The sequence below is a fragment of the Dasypus novemcinctus genome, chromosome 2 (genome assembly GCF_030445035.2).
Source record: "Dasypus novemcinctus isolate mDasNov1 chromosome 2, mDasNov1.1.hap2, whole genome shotgun sequence".
NCBI classification, from domain to species: Eukaryota; Metazoa; Chordata; class Mammalia; order Cingulata; family Dasypodidae; genus Dasypus; species Dasypus novemcinctus.
The window spans coordinates 145823111-145847514 of NC_080674.1; the positions used below are offsets into that span (position 1 = coordinate 145823111).

The 24404-nt window shown below is 35.3% G+C and overlaps 1 protein-coding gene across 8 annotated transcripts in view; it reads right to left on the minus strand.

Annotated features, from left to right (window-relative positions):
- The window catches only part of FAM13B (family with sequence similarity 13 member B), a 113240-nt gene that overhangs the window by 2487 nt on the left and 86349 nt on the right, over nt 1-24404 (minus strand). For 3 of the 8 annotated variants that reach the window (XM_004450493.5, XM_058279135.2, XM_058279140.2), the window contains 13 exons: nt 17473-17537; nt 15406-15454; nt 14871-15018; nt 12219-12284; nt 10565-10775; nt 9475-9604; nt 8793-8874; nt 6992-7221; nt 5257-5340; nt 4554-4649; nt 2214-2297; nt 1952-2124; nt 1155-1256 (listed from right to left, as the gene is read on the minus strand). In XM_004450493.5, the coding sequence (XP_004450550.1) occupies nt 1155-1256; nt 1952-2124; nt 2214-2297; nt 4554-4649; nt 5257-5340; nt 6992-7221; nt 8793-8874; nt 9475-9604; nt 10565-10775; nt 12219-12284; nt 14871-15018; nt 15406-15454; nt 17473-17537 (1520 nt within the window). The remainder of the gene's footprint in view (nt 1-1154; nt 1257-1951; nt 2125-2213; nt 2298-4553; nt 4650-5256; nt 5341-6991; nt 7222-8792; nt 8875-9474; nt 9605-10564; nt 10776-12218; nt 12285-14870; nt 15019-15405; nt 15455-17472; nt 17538-24404) is intronic. The other 5 variants (XM_058279142.1, XM_071210089.1, XM_058279155.1 and 2 more) reach the window with 3 other exon arrangements.

Here is a 24404-nt window from a genome sequence, read left to right on the forward strand (position 1 = left end):
AAAAGTTGCTCTGCAAGAAAAAAATTATTTGACTAATTCCCCTATTCCTAAGGAATATTCTTAAAAATATCATTTTTAATGAACTCCTATTGATAAAGATTAAATAATATTACCCTTCTTATCAATGATCAGTGTAGATAACTAGAGGTAACCAAATATTTTAATAAGACATTCATTGATAAATCCTGCCAGGTATGTTACTGTTATATTAGGTGCTTGGGGGACTACACTGAGTCATTTCATACATTTAGTTAATTGCAGCTTCAACAAATTGAGATGTACAAGTAAAACATCTTAACTGTAGTAAAAATTAGTTTTCCAACCTTATACTAATGACTCAACTTAATCCAGTTTAATAACTACAAACAGGACCAAACCATTCTAAGTATAATTATGAGCCCAAGTTTCTTCCAATAAGTTAAAGAATGAGAAGGTACTCAGAAAATGCAATCTTAAACATATATGCCAGCTTATATGGGAGATTCTCTAAGAAGAGGGAATTAAACACATGTTAGATTGTGTACTATAGCTATCGGCTTGGCAAGACTATTTCAATTATTTGGAAAGAACATTTCTGAGGCCACCATCTGAAATGGAATACATTTTTTCTTACTTTTAAAAAGAGCCCAACAGTGTCAACTGTACATTACCTAGTTAGCTAAAGGTACATGCCATATAGCATTATAGGACCCATATGAATGCTATACTGTTAAACAAACTTGAAAATGGGCACCCTGGAAAGACCCATCATGCAGCCTATACAGCACTGGTCTTAGTTCATAAATTAAGAATCCAAACAAATTGAGGATACCACTCCTGTTAGGGGATCCTTTTTGAAAAGAGAGAGACATCTAGTTTCCCAACCACTTCCTACAAGGATTAAGACAGAGAATTAAAGAGAATAAAATTACTGCCACTCAACCAAGCTTCCCTAGGACAATATATTATTTTCCCAAATATTTACTCCAGTTCTGACTTTCTTGCCACTAATAACAGGGCTTCAAGTGTATAGAAATGCTTTTAAAATCTTACTTTCAAAGCTAACATCCTTACATGAAGAATTTACATTGTTATTCCATGTTCCTTAATTTTCACATATGGGTACTCATGAATGAAAGGGGAAAGATGACTAAATCTTGTGATGCACAACAAACCTTCCATTTTGTTGATAAAATGCTTCTTCAAATTCCCTTAATGTTTTACGTAATTTCTTTTTTTCAGCTCTGGCTTTCCAAAGTTGTTCCAGTAATTCAGGCCTAAATGTGAAATGTAAGAAAATACTGAAAGGGCACTATTCATTATAATATTCTAATATAATATATATGAATATATATAATTAGTATATATAGTTTATTCTAACTCTGGTTGCAAATTAAAATAAGTGAGGGAGCTTTTAGAACACACTAATGCCTAAGCGCCATCCCAGACCAATTAAATCAGAATTGCTGAAAGTAAGGACTCAAAGCATCAGTTCTTAAAAAAAATCTCCCCAGGTAATTCTAAAGTGCACCCAGGCTTAAAAACCAATGACAAACCCCATATATAGTCCACAGTGAAGAAGTTAATATACAACAAGCAGATAAACTCTCAACTGGTTCCTGCAATTTGTTATGCTTCAAATGTAGGGTTTTAGTGTTTGTTTGTTTTTTTACTATTTGAAATACAGTAAGTTTTATAAGGAAATAGAATAACATATATTTGAAAAATTACACTTAAAAAAATGCATTAAAAAATGAATTTGTCAGGGTTTCGTATGTAACAGAGCAGCTCCCTCACTGCGATCTACTGAAAATCAGTTCTCGACACAAGGGTTTTAAAATTTAAAAATAAATAAAAATGAAAAAAAATCAATTTATGTATTTATCCAAGTGCTCAAGTATTTAACAATAAATCTCGAGGTATGTAAGTTTTATTATACAAATAAGCTAAAATCCTAGGCCAGTATACATACATAGAAGCTGCTCGAGTACTTGACAGTCGGAGATCCAGAGCCAGTTTTTCTTGATTTTCTTCAACATCAGATTCTGAGTTTTCCAATGAACTTGAAAACGGCTGTGTCTGTACAGCCGTTTTCAAGATATCACTTAACTCAGATGACAAGCTAACACCATCTTCTTCTTCTTCCTAAAAAGATATCCAAGCAGAGATATCAAACAGGCCATGACTTTCAACTTTTCCTTTAGGATTAGAGAATGATTTCTCTAAAGGATTACCTTGATTTCTTCAAAAAAATGTGCAGTTTCTCCTTCTATGATTGGCTGTAACATCTGACCTCTTCGTTTGGTGGATGGAGATCCCTGTAATAATCAACAATACAAAAGGTTTACATTTTAAGTATTTAAAGTGGTCCATGAGAAAACAGTACTTCAGCTTTGCTTCACTATGGTACAAACATCAAACTTTATTTTCAAAATCTTAATCATATATACACTTTTTGTTATGAATTCCTTAATAAATTTTTTGTGTATGTTTTCCTTTTTGTGTATGCACAAGAGTGATATATAATTTATGTATAAATATGTCTAAAAGAGCACATTCAATAAGTCTTTAAAATTCTAAATGGTAAGAAAACATTTAATTATGAGCATTTTTATTTTTAACAGCAGTTCTTTTTTTGGTCGTAGCCTCCTTATCACTTTAAAAATAAAGTTTTATTGAGATATAATTCATACACCATAAAATTCACTCTTTTCAAGTATGCACTTCAGTGGTTTTAGTATATTCACCAGATTGTGTAACCATCACCTCTATCTAGTTTCAAAACATTTTCATCACCCCTAGACTTCTCCCCCTCAGTCCCTGGCAAACAATCTTCCTCTGCTCCTATGGGCTTTCCCATTTTGGACATTTCATATGCAGCCTTTTGTGTCTAGCTTATTTCACTTAGCACAATGTTTCAAGGTTCATCCATGTTGTTACATATATCAAACATCATTCCTTTTATGACTGAATAACATTCCATTGTATGGATACTCATTCATTAGTCCATGGACATTTGACTTGTTTCCATTTTTTTAGCCATTATGAATAATGCTGCTAAGAACACTGGTGTGTTAAGTATCTGTCTGAGTCTTTATCTTTCAGGTAACAGTCTTATTTAAAAAATTATAATATCTTAAAAGGCTTCCAAGTTTTTTGGATATATACCAAGGAGTCAAATTGTTGGACATATGGTAACTCTATATTTAACCTTTTGAGGAACTGCCAGACTTTTTTCCGAAGTGGCTGTACCATTTTACATTCCCATCAGCAATGTATGAGGATTTCAATTTCACTACATCCCTACACTTGTTTATTCTGTCTTTTTTCAATTATTAGCCATCCTAAGCAGATATGAAGTAAAACCTCATATTGTGGTTTTGATTTGCATTTTCCTAACGACTAATGACGCTGACCATCTTTTCACATGCTTATTGGCCATTTGTATACATTCTCTGGAGAATTTGATTTGCAAATATTTTCTTTTTCATTTTCTTAATGTGTCCACTGAAGCACTACAGCTTTTAATTTTGATGAAGTCCAATTTGTTTTGTCGCTTGTATTTTTGGTGTCATATCTAAGAAAACATTGCCTAATCTAAAGTCATGAAGATTTACGACTATGTTTTAAGAGTTTTGTATTTTAAGACTTTTGTATTTTATAGTTTTAGCTGTTAACTTTAGGTCATTGATCCATTTTGAGTTCTTTTCTGCATACTAGCATGAGGTAGGAATCCAGCTTCATTTTTTTGCATGTAGATATCTAGTTGTCCCAGCACCATTTTTGTAAAGATTATTCTTTCTCTTTAAAACCAGCTTGGTTTAACCATAACCTCTTATACTCTAAATTTCCCTTTATGTTAGTTTCCAAAGATAAACCTGTGGGATTCTAAAATGGTTTTCATATAGTGCTATTTATGAAATTATGAAATGTCAATGACACACAAAAAGCCTCACACCAAAGAGTAATTTCTATACTAAATAAATGTTCTTATATGAGAACATACGTTATACAGAATTCCTTGTTCAAAGAAAACTGATTATATCTAAATAAAATAGTGTTTAGTTGGCCATCTATAGGCCCTAGAAGCTGTATGAAGATTAATTTTAGAGTTTATATTATCATGCAATTAAATGAACATCATCATGATGGCCATCACAAAATGGATACATTCTCAAAAACATGAATTTAAATGTAAAGAAACCAGGCAAGACACCTGAAATATGGGGTTTTAATTCTGCTTCTGCCACTTAGGTGGTGATGTGCTGAAGGCCATCTAGTTTCTATCTATGCCTCAGTTTCATTTATGAAATGAAGCTATCATTTTTCAACAACTGTGACTTAAAATTGTCAGGATTTAATGACATAATCATATATTTAAAAAATGAGTTTGGGGAGAAAGAAGTAGGCATTTACTATTAGTTTCCTGTTTTTGTTTCTTTTTTAAATCAGTAATGTCACCTTACAGAAACAATTTTTTTCTAACTTGGCTATGTATTTCTCCAATATTCCACCATAATTTTTTAAAAAGTACTTCTTGGTAAAATGAACTATTACATATTTGTTTTACTTACAAGGACAGGAGTGATACTAGCTCTTGTCAGCATCTGTTTTACAAGTCTGTATCTATCATAGAGAGGCTTAACAATGTGCCTTTCTTCCCTGGTCACCTGAAGCAAGAAAAAAGGAACTCAGTCATCAGAAATTTATTTTAAATAACTAGGATAGTAGGCAAGTACAGGAAACAATGGTCTATAAAACAGCTCTGAAGAATGTAGATCAGAGATATTTGGGCAAAAATATAACCAAAGCAAACTGTGGACTGTAGGACAAGTAATATATTAATATTCTCCCATTAATGGTTGAAAAAAAAGAGGAAGTGTGCTCAGTGAAAGAAACCAGACACAAAGTACTACACAATGTTTGACTCCATCCATACAAAATATAAATACAAATAAATTTATAGAGATGGAAATAGATTAGCATTACATAGGACAGGGGAAGGACAGAAGGACTGCAAGGTGACTAATGAGTAGGAGGTTTTTCTCTTTGGAGTAATGAAAATGCTCTAATATTGACTTCAGTGATGAATGCACAACTCTGTGATTGTACCCAAAGCCACTGATTGTACACTCTAGATAGAGTGCATGGTTTATGAATAGATTTCAGTAAAACTGATTAAAAAAAAAAAGAAAAGAAAAGAATATGGACCATAGAAATGATTCATGCTCTTTTTCCTAATAGTAAATTAAATCATTTTAGTGAGAGAGGCATTACCGGTCTTCCATGTTGACTTTCATAGAACAGAAGACTTTTCTGGAGAGAAGTTTTCTCTTCTACCAAATGATCTTTGGTCATTTTCTAGAATTAAAAAAAAAAAAAAAATTCCATTGACACCATTCTTCTTCTTCTTGCCCCCTCATGTAAACAAGTAGGTTGAAAGGGCAGCACACATTACCAGCCCAGCCCAGGTTAGTAAGAATGCTTATGGATTTCCAGGCAACATTCTTCAGTTTCCTATAGAATCTGTTCTTCTATTAAGTACCTACCAACCCTCTTTGATTTATATTTTATCTGGATAAATTATGAAAACTGGTTTCGTGACCTTGGCCAAGTTACTTACCCTCTTTGTATTCAATATCCTAATCTGTAAAATGAGGATATTACATACTACCTCATAAAGCTCTAATGAGTTAAAATATGTAAAGCATTTACAACAATGCCTAATACACACAAATGCTTGTTATTTAATGTTGCACAGTCTTTTATAAGCATAATGACTAATGCTATGATATACACACCACAGGTTTTATAATTTATTATTTCTCCCTAACCTATTAAGAATATCCGGCAGCAGTATGTTGGAAATATATTGAATAAAGCTCAGCCACGTCAATTTGTAATCTTAAGACTTCTACTCTATAGCCTCAGTTTCACTTCATCTACATTGGCAAAAACTTCTTCATACTGCAATGCTTTTATCATATCTCTTAGTATTCTAAAAGTAGAGCTGGCATCCCTTCCCAAACTTATTTGCCCACAGAACCTGCCCATTTTGTTCCTTAGGATTACCTATTAACCTCCCAAGGAACCAATGTTCCATGGAATATCCTTTAGAGAAGAACTAATAAACTCATATTCCCAGGACTCTAAGTCAATACCACCCTATCTCCCACCAGAGTGAAAGAAGGGGTAAAAAAATTCACCAGATAATATCTTCCCGTAACAAATATCACTGTAGATGATATTCATTCAACAGAGAGTAGCTGGATATAATCTCTGTAAAACATTGTGATTTCAACAACCTCAAGCCTGAAATTTAAATGTAGGATAATGAATCTGAATAAAGCTAATTCCAATCGAAATCAATTATAGGAGGAGGAATTACTATATTACTACATGTTACTAGAATAAAAAATTAAAAAACAAAAAAAACAGAGAACTGTACAACACAGTGAACCTAAATGTAAACAGTAGGCTATAGTTAATAGTACATTATAAAAATGTTTCACACTAATGCAAGGTTCTAATAATAGTGGGAACTCTGTATTTTATGCACTTTTTTTTCTGTAAACCTGCAACTTCTCTAATTAAAAACAAAAACCCACAATGATCAGAGCAGGTGTAGCTTAGTGGTTGAGTGCGTGCTTTGCATATATGAGGTTCCGGGTTCAATCCTAGAACATAAAAAAAAAAAAAGCCAAAGACAGGATTCAAACTCAGGTCTGTTTGTCTCCAAAGAATGCTTTTTACACACTCACCCTGCCATCTGCTTCCAACAAAAATTACCAGCATTCAATTTTTGAGTTTTACTACTCAAAGACCCAGTCTCTGAGAAACTGAGCTCTTCTGGTCTGCTGATAAAAGCGTGTTCCTTGATCTGCACACTAGAGGAATAGACTCAGGCCATTTATACAACATATATATCTCTACTCCATTGTGAACTATGGGTGATTTTGTTTCAGAGGACCCTAATGCTACTCTGGGCAAAAACCACAGCTCGAATCATTACTTTGATATCTTCTGGAAGACACCTTTCCACACGTTTTTCTTTCAGTCTTTTCAGAATAAGTTCAAGTGTTGCTTCCTTAGATGGTTTCTTCTCCTTCTGAATGACCCTGGATTCATCTTCATTCTCTTCTTCTTCATGGTCTAGAGAAGAGCCAAAGCTTTTTGGAAGAGTGTTACTACGTGGACGTGTCTGAGGTACAAATTCTCCATCAGAGCTTTTGTGTTTTGCATCTACATTTCACAACCAAGAGAAAAGATCAATAATTGTGATTCTAGTTAAAATGCGATTAAGGTCAAAAGAGTAATAAGATATGTAACAGAAAATTATACATTAATAGCCTTAGATATTTAAAATATAAATAGAGCAAGAGAACTATATTATTTCTTCCAACCAATATTCACAGGATGTCTACTCTAATGTACAATACTCTGCTGTGTACTACAGATAGAGTGGTAAACAAAACAGATACCGTCCCTGTTCTCAGAGTATCTATTCAGGGAAGGAAAAAAACCCAAATAATCAGATTAGTAAAATAACTTCAATGAGGGGTAAATGCTATGAGGAAGATAAAACAGGATGGTGTCAGAGTGGTAAAAGGAGTGAGCTTTACGGAGAAGCAACTGCACTAGATGGGACTGACATGGAAGGCTTTTCTAAGATGGTACCATCTGAGTTGAGTATGGAAATGTTAAGAAGAAGCTAATTTAACATAAGATTTAAGGGGAAAACATCCCTCCCCAATTAAGGCAATAGTCAGGGCAAAGGCCCTAAGGCTTGGCATGTTTGAGGAATAGACAATGAGAGGAAAATGACAGAAAATGTACTAAAGGCCAGAATATGCAAGGTTGGGAAGGCCATGGTAGAGTTTGGACCATTGAAGAGCTTTTAATTTGAAAGTAACATGATTTTAAAAAGACAATTCTGACTGCTGTGCAGAGAACTGACTATAGGACAGCATGAGTAGAAGAGAATTAGAAAGTTAGGAGGCTAATGCTACTCAATTTAATGATACCAATTAATAACTGATGATTGGAAATTTACTTTAAACAAGGAAATACATGGTAGAATTTGAAGGGGAAAATAATATCCTAAAGAAGAGTTAGGAGGATTTATTTTAACCACAAAAATATAAACTCCATAACAGAAGAGACTGTGTCTGTCTTGTTCACTGCTACATCCCCAGTATCTACGAAGTATATGGCACCTAAGAGATACTAAAATTTTGTTAAATAAATCCAAATGAATAAACCAAAATGATCACAAATCCACACTTGGCAGATAATTCTTAAAGTATGAACTATTATTAAAGCACACTCACTAAACACCCACGAAGTAAATATACCAGTAACTGCTACAATGGGCTGACACTCAGAAGAAACATGACACAAGGTTTTGATTCATGAAAACTTAAAATTTAGACTTTGTAGTATAAATGATTCATTATGATTAGTCTTAGATGAAATACGTACCAAAATATCTTCATGAAATATCTACTAAAAACCAAGATTGCTTAATATTTGAAAAATATTTCAGATCAATTTTTAAATATCAATTCACCTATGAATGTACAAACTAGGGCACCTTTTATAAGAATATTACTAATAAAAACACAGGAAAGACATTGAGATTTCCCATCTTAACATGCAACTTTGACTCTGAGCAAAAGAACAAAAGGAAACTACTTTTGCCACAGTTTAAAAATTTTGATTAAAAATTTTAAAAAGGACTATAATTATCATAGACACTGTTATATAGTACATTTAAAAATGCAAATATATTACAAAAATGGCACATTTTATACCTTTGATTTGCTTCCGCAGTTTGGTAAGCTCTGTCATCCATTTTAATACCTTTGGATTGGCTGCAATATCACTGTAGGAGGGCTGAAAAATTAAAGAATGGAATCACTGGCAACTTTGTGGTAAGCAATGAATATGTTAAATTATGGCTAAAAAGTATTTTACAGCTTCCACAGCAAAAATTTCCTTCAATCCTCATTTCATCTTATGTTATTTTAAGCAGGTCAGGCAGGATATTAAGACAAGCTCTCTCAGATCCGGGTCTAGTAACTGGCAGAAGCCAGATCTGAATATGAGACTTCTGACTCCAACTATGAGACTCTTGAAAAGAGATCTAATAATTATTAAAACAAACATACGCACACTCCTCTTGATACTTGTGGCTTTTGAGGGAACAGAAATAGCTTAATGTTGTGTGTCAATGTAAAGTATTTGCTTTAAAAGAATTTTAAAACTGTTGTGCCAATGAAAACACAACGATGCAATGGTGCAATGACAAGAATACTGCCCTGGAAATCAGGAGGCTAAGGATTTACATGATCTCGTATCTACATGAACTCTATTTCTCAGACATCCCAGGTTCCATTCCTCTCTCAGGACACAGCTGGACTAATATCCTCTCAAGACCCTCTTCCCAGTTCTAATATTAGATCAAGCTAATGGTAGATAATACTATAAACTTACCTTGCTACTTTTTTCCCTTTCAAATTGTTCTTCATATTGTCTGATTTTTTTCTGGAGTTTCTTTACCAACTGATATGGTGTTCTGTCTTCTCTTTTTTCATCCTTTGAAGTAAAGGATGATCTTCGAATCCTGAATTAAAATGAGAGGCCAACGCTGTGTATTAGTTATTTTCAAGTGTCACCATCGTATGTCTTATTGCCCTGATATAACCTTGACACTACTATCAAGAAGTTTACCTGGGTGGTGCCCCAGGGACAATTGCCGGATGTTGTATGTCCTCCCATGGCCCACTGGATGGAACGTGGGAAAGTGTGGGCTATGATGTGGAACACGGGACATGGGGTGCAGCGATGCCTGGAAATGTACACACCATATGCAATGGATGTGACATGATGATGGGGGAGAGTGTTACTGTGGGGGGAGTGGTGGGGTGGGGGCGGTGGGGGCGAATGGGGACCTCATTTTTTTAATGTAATATCTTTTAAAAAAATGAATAAATTGAGTAGAATTTAGAAAAAAAGAAAAAGAAAAAAAGTTTAAAACCAAGTCCCCAACAACTAAGGGATAAGTAGGAAAAGAAGTTTACATTATGGTGTTAGAGACCACAAAATTAGCTAACCTAGAGGTGGTGAAAACAATCTGAAACTATTTCAAAAGTTGTTCGAATGAAGGCAGCAAACAGACAGATACCTAGCAGCTCAGAGATGTTTTGCTGTTCAAACCACAAGGGAAAGTTTCTGACATTCAGAGTCAATTTAAAGTTTGGACAATAAAAACATTAAGGACTAGTGATCTCCAACGGCTGCTACTCTTTCAGATTTCTATATTTCGGTCATGAATGAATGAATGAACAAATGAATGAATGAATACATCATGAGGAAATGTTTTTCTATTAGAGAGCAAACCCCAAACACTACCCCTCAGTGAATTCAAAATTTAACAGAGGAGCCAAAAAAATAAAAATTACAGAAACATGCTTCGTGAAAATAGTAAAGAAAGCTTTGAACTGTAGACCTGGAGGACTAAATCTTTCCGAGGACCTGGTACTTAATAGCAACTGTCTTTCATAAGTGCCTAGAAATCATATACCTAGCAAAAGAAAGTGCTTTTGAGGAATCCATTGTTTCTGGGTCATGTAGGAAACGCTGGCTTTGCCCAAAATCTAAACTACGATGTGATAATACTGGAGGACAGTCTTCTTCCAAGGGATGATGATGATTCATTCTTCCAGCTTGTGGAGAGAGCTGAGCTTCTCCAGATTCAGAGTCCTCCTGCCAAGACTTAAAAGCAGGAAATGGATCTGTAAAATAAACACAAAGAATAGCATTATGGGTCTCTTAATTCCATATGGGAAGAAAAGTCACAAAATATTAGTTATATGCTCTTTAAATTATATCCTAATGTAATGGTTTCTCTATTATTATATATATTTCTTGAAAACCACAAGGGATCCAAGGATCTTCATAAAGCCTATTACAGTTTAAAATTATCTGAGCTTCATGTTTTAGCCCAGAGTTCTATTTTCAGGTGCAACTTAATTTCTGAACCCAGTGGTAAAAGCAAGACACTGTCAAGCTTTTTAGAATTGGATTAAACGTTTTTTTTTCAAGGAGGGAAAAACCTTCATTTATAAATAGCAAACACTCAACAGGTCCTTAGTTAAGAATTTAACTTGAATCAAATCCCATCAGGTAAATAAACTATCCATCACTGTTGAGTGGCTACATTAAGATGGTGTAGATGCTTTTCCCCATTCAAGAGGCTACACAGAATACTCACCAAAAGGAGCTCTCTGATTGTAAGAATTCTAACATTTCTGAGGGAGGAACTAACTCACTTGACAACACTTGGCCTCTAACATTAAACTGTGATGGTTATCTTCTGTTAGGGGATTCCTATACCTATGTATAATACATATTTTAATAATTAAATACCCAACAGTATTATGAGGTCAAAACTTAATAGCACTAGTCCTTCTTTAAAGCACATTTCATTTTACTGGAGTTAACTGTACATTCTTAAATGAAAGTATGCAAATATATTCAATGTTTTTGCACATATAAAGTTTGATTACATATAGAACACATACAAATACACACAATCCACAAACATACCCCAAATACAAAATTAACTTTAATCATCACTGGAGAATGGGAGGGGTGGCGGTAGGGGGGCTTCTCCATCTACTCATTAGCTTTATTTATGACTATTAAACTTAGACGTTATGGCTATTAATAGCAAATATGAGTTTTATGTATTTTTAAGAGGAAAAATGGCTTGACAGTGTCAAAATTCAAGAGTGATATTTTCTTTTTCTTCACATAATAACAAAGGATTGCTGCTTTAGCAATTTAGTTTAACATGTAGGCATTAGTAATTTAAAATATTACGTTTTTTTCAGGGTAGTAAGAATATAATTTAGATTGTTTTTGAAGCCCAGATCACTCTGATAACTAAAAATTGGGTACAAAGTATGCAACTCCACAATAAATCCAGCAATAAAATTATTTTTCAAAGCAACCCTTGTACCTGCTTCCCAGTGACTAGCAACTGATAATTAATATTTCACAAGAAATCTCCTGTTTTATGAAAAGAGGACAGTAATAGAAACAACTTTCTCTGGGTATCATTTTTAACCCAGAAGAGTGTTCCTAGGATATGGGGGAGCAGGAGAAGGGCTAATAATAAGGCAAAGTGAACCATAAAAAGGCAAAAAAACTAAACTATGGTGAACCATACTTACCCTCCCCATCTCTCTGCAGATGCATTGTTTTGAAATCAATGAGGGGAAAAGTGATAGGGCATGACGCTAATAAAATGGAAAAAAATGGCAAAAAATACTAAAGTGAACACACAGCACAGTCAGAACAAACCATACACATAACTAACACAAAGCCAAAGATACCAAAAATATTTCCCTAAAACCAGTTCAGTATTCTGCTCAAAAACATTATTCAAAGAAATTACTACTAAGCAAATTTTAAAAACACATACATTTCCATTTCAGCAAGCAAGGCAAGAAAATCAAAGTAGTGCTGTTTATTAAAATTCAAACATAAAACTAAAAAAATGGAAACTCCTAACCAGATTCTGCTTGAACCTTTTCAATACTATTGATTGGACAGAAAAATATCTTACTTTACTCTTTGAAAAAATCTTACTGTATTTCATTCCAGAGTGAGCACAAGAGAATCCAAAGGAAAGATGGTACCCAATTCCATTAAAAGCCAAGAACTTTTTGAATAGCTACTACAAATGTATACTGGTGCGAGGCATGTGCTTGTTAAACTGCATTCTGCTAACTATTCTTTGAGCAATTAAAAAAAAAACAAAACTACACACTTAGAAATAGTAAAGAGTCACATCAAATAAGTACATACTCTGATTTCCCAGAGTCCAGGATCTGAAGTACTTTGGCCTCTTAAGGAAGATTTTTCTATTTAGCAATATCTTAAAAATGTTGGGGGAAAAAATCAGTCTTTTTATTGGTGGCAAAGTTGGAAAGAACATCGCTGTCTGCTAACAACTTTCCCAAGTACTTCCCGCTCAAGGCTGGGAAGTTTACTTAGCTATCTACACCCTTTGGCTTTCTCAGTAACTGCACTGACCCCAATTCCTGGAAGAGCCACTAGGAGGTCGCATGGTCTCGTCACTGCTGCTTCACCAAGCTATTAACAAGGCAGCAAAGGCACTATCACAATCTTATCAGAGGTAGATTCTGATAAGGAAAAAAAAAAGGGACCCAAGGCTCAGGTGCCCCCTGGGGACGCCTCCAGAAAGCTGAACCTAGGCAGAGAATGTCCCGTCTCCCTCAGACAATCGAAAACAACTTCTCTTCTATGCTTAAAACTTAAGATCAGGAACCCGGAAACAAAGATTGTAAAGTGTAATTTATTAAACCACATCCTCAAAGGGGAAGAAGCATAAGTGTGTTATCAGAACCCCAGCCTCATCTTCCAGAGACTCCTTTTCTACTGATGTTCCAAGGATGCTCTAATGACCACAACTTCTTTTCAGTGGCTATGCCAGGATAAATAAGTAAAAAAAAAAAATCGGATCTTCACTATTCTAGGGAGCATCTTCATAAATACTAATAAACATTCTCAATAATTTGGAAAAAAGCAAATGAAAGACAAACTATTAGTCTAATTTAAGACACATAATATGCCACTGGGCAGCCAAACATCTAGACACACAAAAAAGGGACACAGGGGAGGATGGCAATAAATACTGGTACAGAGACTTGGTTGGGGGCTTTAAAAAAACTGACTAGATCTTAACAAAAAAAAACCCTCCATCTATAATCAGGTGAGTAGACTTAAAAAGTGGCAAAAAGAGTCCATGGCATTGGCACTGCAATTCTTATTGCAACTGCCCCTGCAAGTCATCCGATAACTGGCCAAAGATGAGACAATCCAAGCATCTTCAACCAAGTGAACAAGTATGTATCTCTACTTAAGATTCCTGAGTTATCTCACTGTCCCTTTACTTAAGGGATGTGATCCAGAACAACTCCAGGATCCAAATTTTTGCTTGCTTTTTTCCTCCAATATTTTATTTAAAAGTTTACAAACATACAGCAAAATTCAAAGAATTTTACAGTGTACTTCCATCCATACCAATCACCTAGATTCTACCATTAAACACTTTACTATACTTGCTTTATAACATTTATCCACCCTATTAACCATCTTATTTTTTTTCATGGATTTCCAAGTTAACTGTACATATCACTACACTGTTCCCTAAACAATTCAGCATGAAAATCATTCACTGTAGTTCAGTATTTGTTTACAGTGTTTTTTTCTTTTGATGTAAAAAATGTTTATATGCAATGCAACACTCTTCAGTGTACAACTGAGTTTTAACAAATACATATACCTACGTTGCTTACTTTTTAAATACTTCTTCTCTCCTTTGTGCAAATTACAAGAATATGTCCCCAGCCTTCTCACACTTTCATAATCTAATACAGAGATACAGGTACATGGTACCATATCTGCTTAGAAGTACCCCTGAAGATCACTTTAAAAGAAGAAAATGTACCACTGATAAAGAAAAGATAGCTAAAAGCCCTAATACATTGACTTTGTGAAGACTACAAGATGTCTCTAGCATCTGGTTTAAAAACTAACAAAAGCCTATACTGGGATGATTTTATTTTTTTTTAAATCAGTTCTACATACATCTTCAAAACTAATAGATGAGATTATAGTTGCCCCATAATCTCATTGACTGCATTTAAGTAAAAACAAACACTCAACTCATTTTATGAAAGGGAGAACAGAAAATCAAGATGAATAAGGTTGCCCAGAAAAGGGCAATAATCTCTTTACTGCTTTGGCTAATTTCAGTTACAAAATATCAGGAAAATAATATGTGTGGGTAAAATTACCTTCCCATTTATCACCATCAGAAATATTCTTCAGATCTAAATGTGAAATTTGGACACATGCTGCTTCATCTTGAACACCAACACTTTGACTTCCTGGCACTTCTGATTCAGTGTTGGCATTCATATCACATATCTTGCTACTAGAATCCTGTATTTTAAAATAAAGAATATATTTCACAGCCATAAAGCTTTTCACACCCACGATAAGTGACAACACCCATACATTTGTAGTCTTCATTAGCTGATGGTGCCTGTAGAGCCAAATGCCCCACTCCCACTAACCAAACTATTTTCAAATATAAACTTTGAGTTTAATTTTAAAAAATGGATACCAAATTCAGTAAAGTGTTTTCATAATCAAATATCTTATAACTGAAAGCAGCAAAATAAAATTACTGCTTAACTGTAATACAGCTGGACTATATTTAAATATCCTTTGCGCCCGTCAATTCAGGAGTTAAGTAAGGCCACATATAATAATTGAAGGATTAAAACTAATAATATTTAAGAGCAATAAGATAAAAATAATTCTTACCAGAATCAAGTGTGACAATTTATCACTGTCAAATGACAAATATTCTTTCCTAAAAATACAAGTAAAGTCATTAGTGCTTTAAGAATGAAAAGGTTGCCGTCCTTGTATATTTCTTACCTAGATTCCTCTCTTTCCGACATAGTAACATTTACAATATGACAGGAGAAAATGAACAACCAGATGTGTGCTCATTCTTTGGAGCCCTATATCTGAAAATCACACAATACTGAAAAGATCCACAGGATCACTTCAGGTTTAGAAAAATTAGGTAACATTCACCCCTGCTCCATCATACACACAAAAAAAAAATTAAAAAGGAAAAATAAAATCCATAATAGAAAACAAAAAGAGAATCAATGTATAATGGAAAGCATTTTGTAAAATAATGTTAGTTTTAACCAAATAGCTTTATTCACCCCATTCTATGACTTTTATCTTTTAGCAATGTCTTCTATTTAAAATCTAAATCTGCATGTGTTCTAACACAATCAAACAAAATAACTACTTCTGAACTTCTCCTTCCTCCAAACATAACAGTAGCATTTAAAAAGGAAATTTAAAAGATTTTTAATTCACCTTTTATTCCTCCACAAAATTAGCCCCTATTTAGAACAAGTGTTACAGTCAACAGAGCATCTGGTATTACAATAGGTTATCAATATGCCTACTGCAAAAAATTTATTTTCCTCAAAGACATTGTGCAATTCACAATGAGATACAGAGTTGTCTCTCCCTAGCCATAACAGAGTGTAAACTCAGAAGAGAGGCCTTGATCTAAAGATGGCATGTCATCGCCTCGTATACTTTATTATTCTTGCTGAGCATGAGAAATGAACTAAAACAAGCACTTTTCTTTGCTTAGAGTGGGAACAAATGATTAGCTAAATTCTACCCTAGTGGACTAAAAGACCTAGTCACCTAAATTTGAAAAACCTGAGAGTTAAAACACGCATAGCATAATCCACCTAACCAATGTACTCTTTGGATCCAAAAACAAGTTTGCTAACCTATACACAAGTTGAAGAGCAAAGAGTTTTTTTCCAAAAAGATTGTGTCCTCACTAAATGGATCCTTATTGTTCTACCAAATCCAGATGTCATCATTCTGGGGATGCCTGTTAATCTTATATCTTCAGCCCATAGTTCCAATACTCCCTGGGCTAGAAGAAGATCATTCCTGCCTCCTGAAAGGAAGCACAAGGAACTGCTGTAAGCAGGAAATCTGTGGACCTTCAGAGTATGGGGAAGCTCCAGAGACATGGCTCCAAAGAATTTACTTACCCTCAGAGGATAGGTTTCCTACTCACACTTAAGGTTAGCTAATAGTATTAATGCAGATTTACCCTTGCCAACAGAATATCACCAATATGGTAATGCTGCCTGGGATTTACAATCTAGTCTGCAATTTCATTATTGATGTGTTTTCAGAATATCAAATCATCTTTCCTAAGAAAGTTATGATACAGGTCTTGCAAGCATCTCAAAGAATGACTCAAAAGGTAATAGACCCAAATCTTACTGAGTGACTCTATATATGTTCCCAATTGAAATACTTATTTGCCTCAGGTATATCCCTCCCAAAACAGCTGTCCAAGGATGTAAACAAGTGCCAGCTGCATAAGGTTGTACTGGCACACACCAAAGGTGAGTTCAAAGGGGAAGGGAAACAACCTAGAGTTATTGGTTGAAGCAACTGTGTTACTCACAATCTTTCAGTTAGTCACCCATAGTTCCAAGACAATTAATTAACTCAGTGAAAGGTGTATTCAGAATGTCAATAAATTCCCAATTGCTTTACAAATCAACTGAGTTTTAGGTGTCTCCAAGAAGGTTGTGTTCTACTCTCCAAATGTTTCTAAGTTAAAACTGGTGTCTTTGAACTTGCACCACTATAGATATCTGTGTACATTTAATATTCTACCTACCATTAAAAGAAGAAGATTGACTTTGAGATTATCTAAACTGTTTTAATGGATAGATTCATTTAAAAAGTTCACCCCAAAACCTGTGAAGAGCTCCAATTCTCAAAATGATTTATTAATTGGCAACAACAAGAGAAAACACTTACCTCTCAAGACAGGCATCTTCACTATCACCATGGTCACGGCATGGCTCTAACAGTATACCTACAGACTGACAAAAAGAATACCACGACTCTGTTAATGCACTCCCAACAGAGCCATATGAGAGGGAGTTTCCAATTTAAAGCTGGAGTATCAGATTACAGGTTAGTCAAACACCTCTCTTTAACTACCATTTATGACAGTTTGTAGGTATTGGAATCTCTTTTTACAGGGAATAATTTCATCTTCTCTCAAAACTTGAGTCATATGAAGTATAATGGGGACACTGCATTTCTCTCTACGCTATCATGTAATAGCTACACCACTATCATGTTCCTTCACCACTATCATGTTCCTTCTCCTTCCTTAGAATTCCCTCCTCCAAAAATGATAGCCTTGGTGGTGGATTTGGCCCAGTGGTTCGGGCATCCATCTACCACATGGGAGGTCCACGGTACAAACCCCGGGCCTCCTGACCCGTGTGGAGCTGGCCCATGCGCAGTGCTGATGCGCCAAGGAGTGCCGTGCCATGCAGGGGTATCCCCCCATGTAAGGGAGCCCCAAGGGCAAGGAGTGCGCCCCATAAGGAGAGCCGCCCAGCATGAAAGAAAGTGCAGCCTGCCCAGGAATGGTGCCACACACACGGAGAACTGACACAACAAGATGACGCAACAAAAAGAAACACAGATTCCCGTGCCGCTGACAACAACAGAAGCGGACAAAGAAGACGCAGCAAATAGACACAGAGAACAGACAACCAGGGTAGAGGGGAAGGGGGAGAGAAATAAATATTTTTTTTAAAAAAATGATGGTCTTCTGGTCCCACTTGTTGACTGCTGCTTCTTTCTCCTCAGCCACAAACATACAGGTTAGTGTAACAGAACAGTCATGTAGGTCACTAGATTCCTTTATTTAGTATATGTGAAATATTAACTGTTTTCTACATGAGGGGGAACACTGTGAAACTCAGAAATACAAGAAAACACCCCCAACCTACTTTCCAACTGCCCCACTACCACTTCCTCAAAAATAAAAACCTAATATAAACGTTCTGAGCATAACTACAAAATATATAAACTTCTATTGTTTTTGGATAATTATCTCTGAAATCAACAAGTGGTTCAATCCTTCTTAGGTTCTTAGATTCTGAAGAAACTACTACTATTTGTCCAGTTTTGTTTAGTATGAAAGAAGACCCATAATTATCTGAAAGCTATTAAAATATTTCTCCCTTTTCCAACTACTTATCTAAATGAGGTTGAATTTTCTTCATACGCTTCAAACAAAATCTATTCCAACATAGTGAATGCAGAAGCAGGTATGAGAATCCATCAGTGTTCTATTAAATCAGACATTAATGATATGTATAAAAAATGTAAGGCTATACTACTTTAAAATACTTTTGGTTTGGAAAACAGTTGCTCTTTGTTAAAAAAAAGCAACCTTATTTACATTATGAGTTGATATTGGTATTTTTTAATGAATTAATATTTTAAAATTTCTCATTTTTAATTCCTAATGTGGTAAATATTGATAGATATAACCTACATAAACAAAAGCTCTTTGGTATCCTCAATTTATAAGAGGTCCTGAGACCCAAAGGGTTAAAGAAGTTCTGAGACCCAAAGTTTGAGAACCACTAATCTAGGAATCAGACTTCAGCAACAAATCTGCCTCCGGAACACAGCTTTAGATTCTTAAGTACAAAGGTTTCTGGGTACATGAAATAAGCATTTCACAGACCCAGTATCTAAAATTAGTCTTGGTGTCTTATTTTGCAAACTTAAGCCCCAGCTCTACAGTCCATTACAATTATGATAACAATCATATACTTGCCTATCATATAGTTATTGTGAGAAAATGAGAAGAAATACCTTTCAAGAAATGCTAGCTATATTATGAAAGTGTACTATTACATCACCAACTCTAATTTAACCTACAATTTCTTTTACTATGAATCTGAAACAAGTACAAAGACTCTGATAATTGAATATCCACATACCCTTCCAGTCAGATTTAGGCAACATATAATTCCTAAACTTGGTTTTCTAATAATGAAAATTAAAAGCAGTAAACAAAAAGGAATTGGAGACAATATTAAAGAAAGATCCAGTGACAGAAGTAAAACCTTACAGCCCAGCAGTGAAGGAGGCAGATGAAATTCAGACCCAGGTATAGAACTATGTACTATATTATGTCCCAGGACAAAGAAAACTAAGAGTCATTACAGTCAGGTTAGAATAAGGCCAGAGGTCAGCTTAATAGACAGGGAAACAAAATACTTTCCTTGGAAACTAACTAAAATACATCTTTCATCACTTAAATGAATTTTACATCCTAAGAAGTCATTCTAGAAAAAAACATTCTTTTGTACATGTCTAGAGATGAACTTGACTTTTTCTAAAATATCAGCTGGCAAAATAACCCATACCTTCTCCCCCACTCTTCCTATTTTGCCTTTCCACAAACATCATGTTCCTCAAAATGAGATGTGAGGCACTCTGGTCTCAATTCAGGTAGACTAGGAGAGCCTCAGTCATGGTGACAGCGGCAGTATTAGCAGCAGCTACAGCAACAAACAGACCACCAGTGTCTTAAGGGCTGTCATGGCTTACTATCAGGAGCTACATAAAACCTGATAGGCATTTACAGTAATTGAATATAAGGTGCTTCCAGAGTAGTTCTGCATCTTCCCATTTCTCCCCATCTAGCTTCTGCTCAAGCATGCTATTTACTCTTATTAAATAGGCTATATATCCTCCACTCCAATCTTAACTCTTTATTTGCTTGGCAAACTCTCACTAAATACAGTATTTAAACACTTCAATCTAGTCCACTCTCTTCCATTGAATTAATGTAATAAAAACTGATGCGGTTTCATAACAGTAGAAGTCAAACTGGCAGTCATCTATACTTCTGAGCTGTCTGTTAGATAGTTGCCAAATATTTTGGGCCAAATGAAGTGGCCTGCTAAGCCATGGAATGGATAGACAATTATTGCCAATAACTCTAGTATTTTTATGTGAAGTCCAAAAATTAAGCTACTGCTCTTCACACAGTTCAATACCCAAAATAGTCCAAATTACTGTACAACCTATTTTAACTATCTGAAATCAACAGAAACCAATATCTCTGTATCAAATTTCCTAAATAAAATATTTACTACAGAATCTAGGAGCACGTTTTAAAAGATACGACGACTAAGTGAAATTTATTCTAGAAATGCAAGGACAATAATGAACTCTTTTAAACAGAATTCATCATATATATACAGACAAAAAGATTACAATTATCTTCAGAGATGCTGAAAAAGGCATTTGATTAAAATTAACCATTCTTGAAACAAAACTATGACTTAAATGATAAAGTATGTATAGCTCAACCAAAGCGCCAGCATCAGAATAGGAAAACATTACAAATAAATCTATTTAAAGACAAGAATAAAAAGACATCCACTATCACCAAGATTATTAAATATGATTCTGAAGGTACTAGTCAGCCAATGAAAACAAGGAAAGCAAAGTAGAAAAATCAAAGTCAAAATGGAGAAGGAAAATATTAATATGTACAGGTTATATAATGGTATTACTAGAAAACCAAACCAGAAGACTCAAATGAAAAACTATTATTACAGTATTAAGAGAATTCTACTGATATAACATTAATAAACAGAAGTTAATAGCTTTCGCATATACTAATAATAACTAACGAAAATTTCATCACATCCAATAGGTTGGCTATAAACAAAAAGACAGATTATAACAAGTATTGGAGAAGATAGGGAGAAATTGGAAGATACAGAGATAGGGAAAAATTATTTCTCAATTAAACTACTATTTTTTAAAAAGGGAGAATAGCTAGAGGACAGGCAAAAACAGCCTGTAAAAAATGTTCTACGTTTTGGGACACCAGAGGAAGGATGGACATCACCCAGAAGAGAAAGGAAAAGGAAAAGAGTAGTGAGGACAAAATTTTGAGTTAACAGCTGCAGGTGCCCTCTGCCACCCTGCATACAGATACTTTTGAAATCTCAGGGCCCGCAGCTATAGGCAGAGGGGGCCAACAAGGATCCACCTCCCCAGGAAATGGGAGAGAGAGGGACACAGCCTAAGGATGACTCCGCTTTTGACCCATGTATGTGGTCTGCTGTGTCCCAAAAGCCCATCCAGGCCAGGTGGGATGGCTCCACTGTTTGCCTTGGAAGCCAGCACAGGACAAAAGAGATCCAGCTCAATCTCTCCCTCGCCAGACTAGGACTTGTTGGTGAGGAGGCAGAGGGGAGTGAAAATATTTCCTACCCAGGAAAGGGGTGGGGGCTCCCAGCAAAAGCTGGAGAACAGAATCTAAGTAAGTTTTAATTACAAGACTCAGCCTCCAGGCAGGATCCTCTATCACATTCACCTGGTCCACATTATTGCAAACACTGCAATTAGGATTTGAACTGAGGGAGCTGCCAAAGACCTAAAATAAATGGAAAGACATTCCTTGCTCATGAACTGAAAGTCTAAATATGAAGATATCAATCCTATCCAAACTGATTTATAGATTCCATTCAATATAAATTGAAATTCTAACAACCAATTTTACAAAAACAGAAAAGGCAATTGCCAATTTTATTTGGAAGAGAAAGTGCACTCAAATATACAAAAAGCATTAAAAAAAAAAAAGATAGTGAAAGACTGGAGACTAAGTTCCATCATTAGGAGTACAACTAAGTTATAAAATATGGTTCATCCATACAACAGTCTTCTACAGTACAATAAAAAAGGATAATGAAGCTCTTTATAGATGTATATAAAAAGGAAAGATCTCTAAGATATATCAAGTGTGGAAAAAAGATTCAAAACAGTTAATTTATTATATGCCAGAAAGCAGACTTGGCCCAATGGATAGGGTGTCCGCCTACCACATGGGAGGTCCGCAGTTCAAACCCCGCGCCTCCTTGACCCATGTGGAGCTGACCCATGCGCAGTGTTGATGCGTGCAAGGACTGCTGTGCCACGCAGGGGTGTCCCCCGCGTAGGGGAGTCCAACGCGCAAGGAGTGCGCCCCGTAAGGAAAGCCACCCAGCACGAAGGAAAGTGCAGCCCGTCCAAGAATGGAGCCACACACACGGAGAGCTGACACAACAAGATGATGCAACAAAAAGAAACACAGATTCCCGGTGCTGCTGATAAGGATAGAAGTAGTCACAGAGGAACACACAGCAAATGGACACAGAGAACAAACAACTGGGGGGGGAGGGGGAAGAGGAGAGAAATAAATTGAATAAAAAAAATAAATGTGATTGGTTAAGTTCTTGTATTTCTTGTAGCATCAGTATAGGTTGTTCGTGCATTTCTAGGAATTTGTCCATTTCATCTAGGTTGTCTAGTTTCTTGGCATACAGTTTCTCATAATATCCTCTTATGATTCTTGTTATTTCTGTGGGGTCAGTTGTAACTTCCTTTCATTTCCGATTGTATTTATTTGCATCTTTTTTTGTCAGTGTACCTAGGGGGTTGTCCATTTTATTGGTCTTCTCTCATTTTTTTGTTCTCAATTTCATTTATTTCGCTCTAATCTTTATTATTTCTTGCCTTCTGCTTGTTTTGGGATTGGTTTGCTGTTCTTATTCTAGTCTAGTTGTTCAGTTAAATCTTTGAGTTTAGCTCTTTCTTCTTTTTTAATATAGGCATTTAGGGCCGTAAATTTCCCTCTCAAGACTCCCTTTACTGTATGTATTCCACTGGTTTTAAAAATTTATGTTCCCGTTTTCATTTGTCTCAATATATTTACTAATTTCACTTGCAATTTCATCTTTGACCCAATGATTATTTAGGAGTGTGTTGTTCAGCTTCCACACATTTGCACATTTACTTTTTTCCTGTCTATTATTGATTTCCAGTTTTATTCCATTATGATCTGAGAAGGTGTTTTGTATAATTTTAATCTTTTTACATTTTTGGGAGCTGCATTGTGCCCTAGCATGTAGTCTTATCCTGGAGAGAGATCCACGGGCACCTGAGAAGAATGTAATTTGGATGCAGTATTCTATATATGTTTGTTAGGTCTAACCTGTTTCTCATAGTGTTCAACTTCCCTGTTTCATTGTCATCTTCTGTCCAGCTGTTTGATCTAATGATGTGAGCGGGGTATTGAAGTCTCCAACAATTATTGTAGAGATGTCTATTTCTCCCTTCAGTTTTCCTAGAGTTTTTCTCATGTATTTTGGGACACCCTGGATTAGGTGCATAGATATGACTGTTATATCTTCCTGGTAGATTGTTCCTTTTATTAATATAAAATGGCCTTTTTTAATCCCCGATAATTCCTTTGCATTTAAAGTCTGTTTTGTCTGATATTAGTATAGCTACCCCTGCTTTTTTTTTTTTTTTTTGGTTTCTATTTGCATGGAGTATTTTTTTCCAGTCTTTCACTTTTGGAGCTTTGTATCCCTGGGTCTAAGGTGAGTTTCTTATAAGCAGCACATGGATGGCTCATGTTTTTTTATCCATTCTGTCAGGTTGTATCTTTTCATTGGGGAGTTAAATCCATTCCCATTCAATGATTATTACCGTAAACTCACTATTTACTTCCACCATTTTATTCTTTGATTTTCATGTCATAAATTTTTTAGTTTTTAATTTTATTTATCCCCCCCCCCTCCAATTGTCTGCTCTCTGTGTCCATTTGCTGTGTGTTCTTTTGTGTCTGCTTGTATTCTCATTAGGCAGCTCTGAGAACCGATCCTGGGATCTTCCAGTGTGGGAGAGAGGTGATTACTCTCTTGTGCCACCTCAACTCCCTGCTTTACTACGTCCTCTTATTTTCTCTCCTCTAAGTCTTTTGTTGCGTCATCTTGCTGCATCAGCTCTTAGTGTCAGTCAGCACTTCTGCACAGAGTGGCTTTGCTGCACTGGGCGGCATTCCCATGCAGAGGGCACTCCTGACAGGG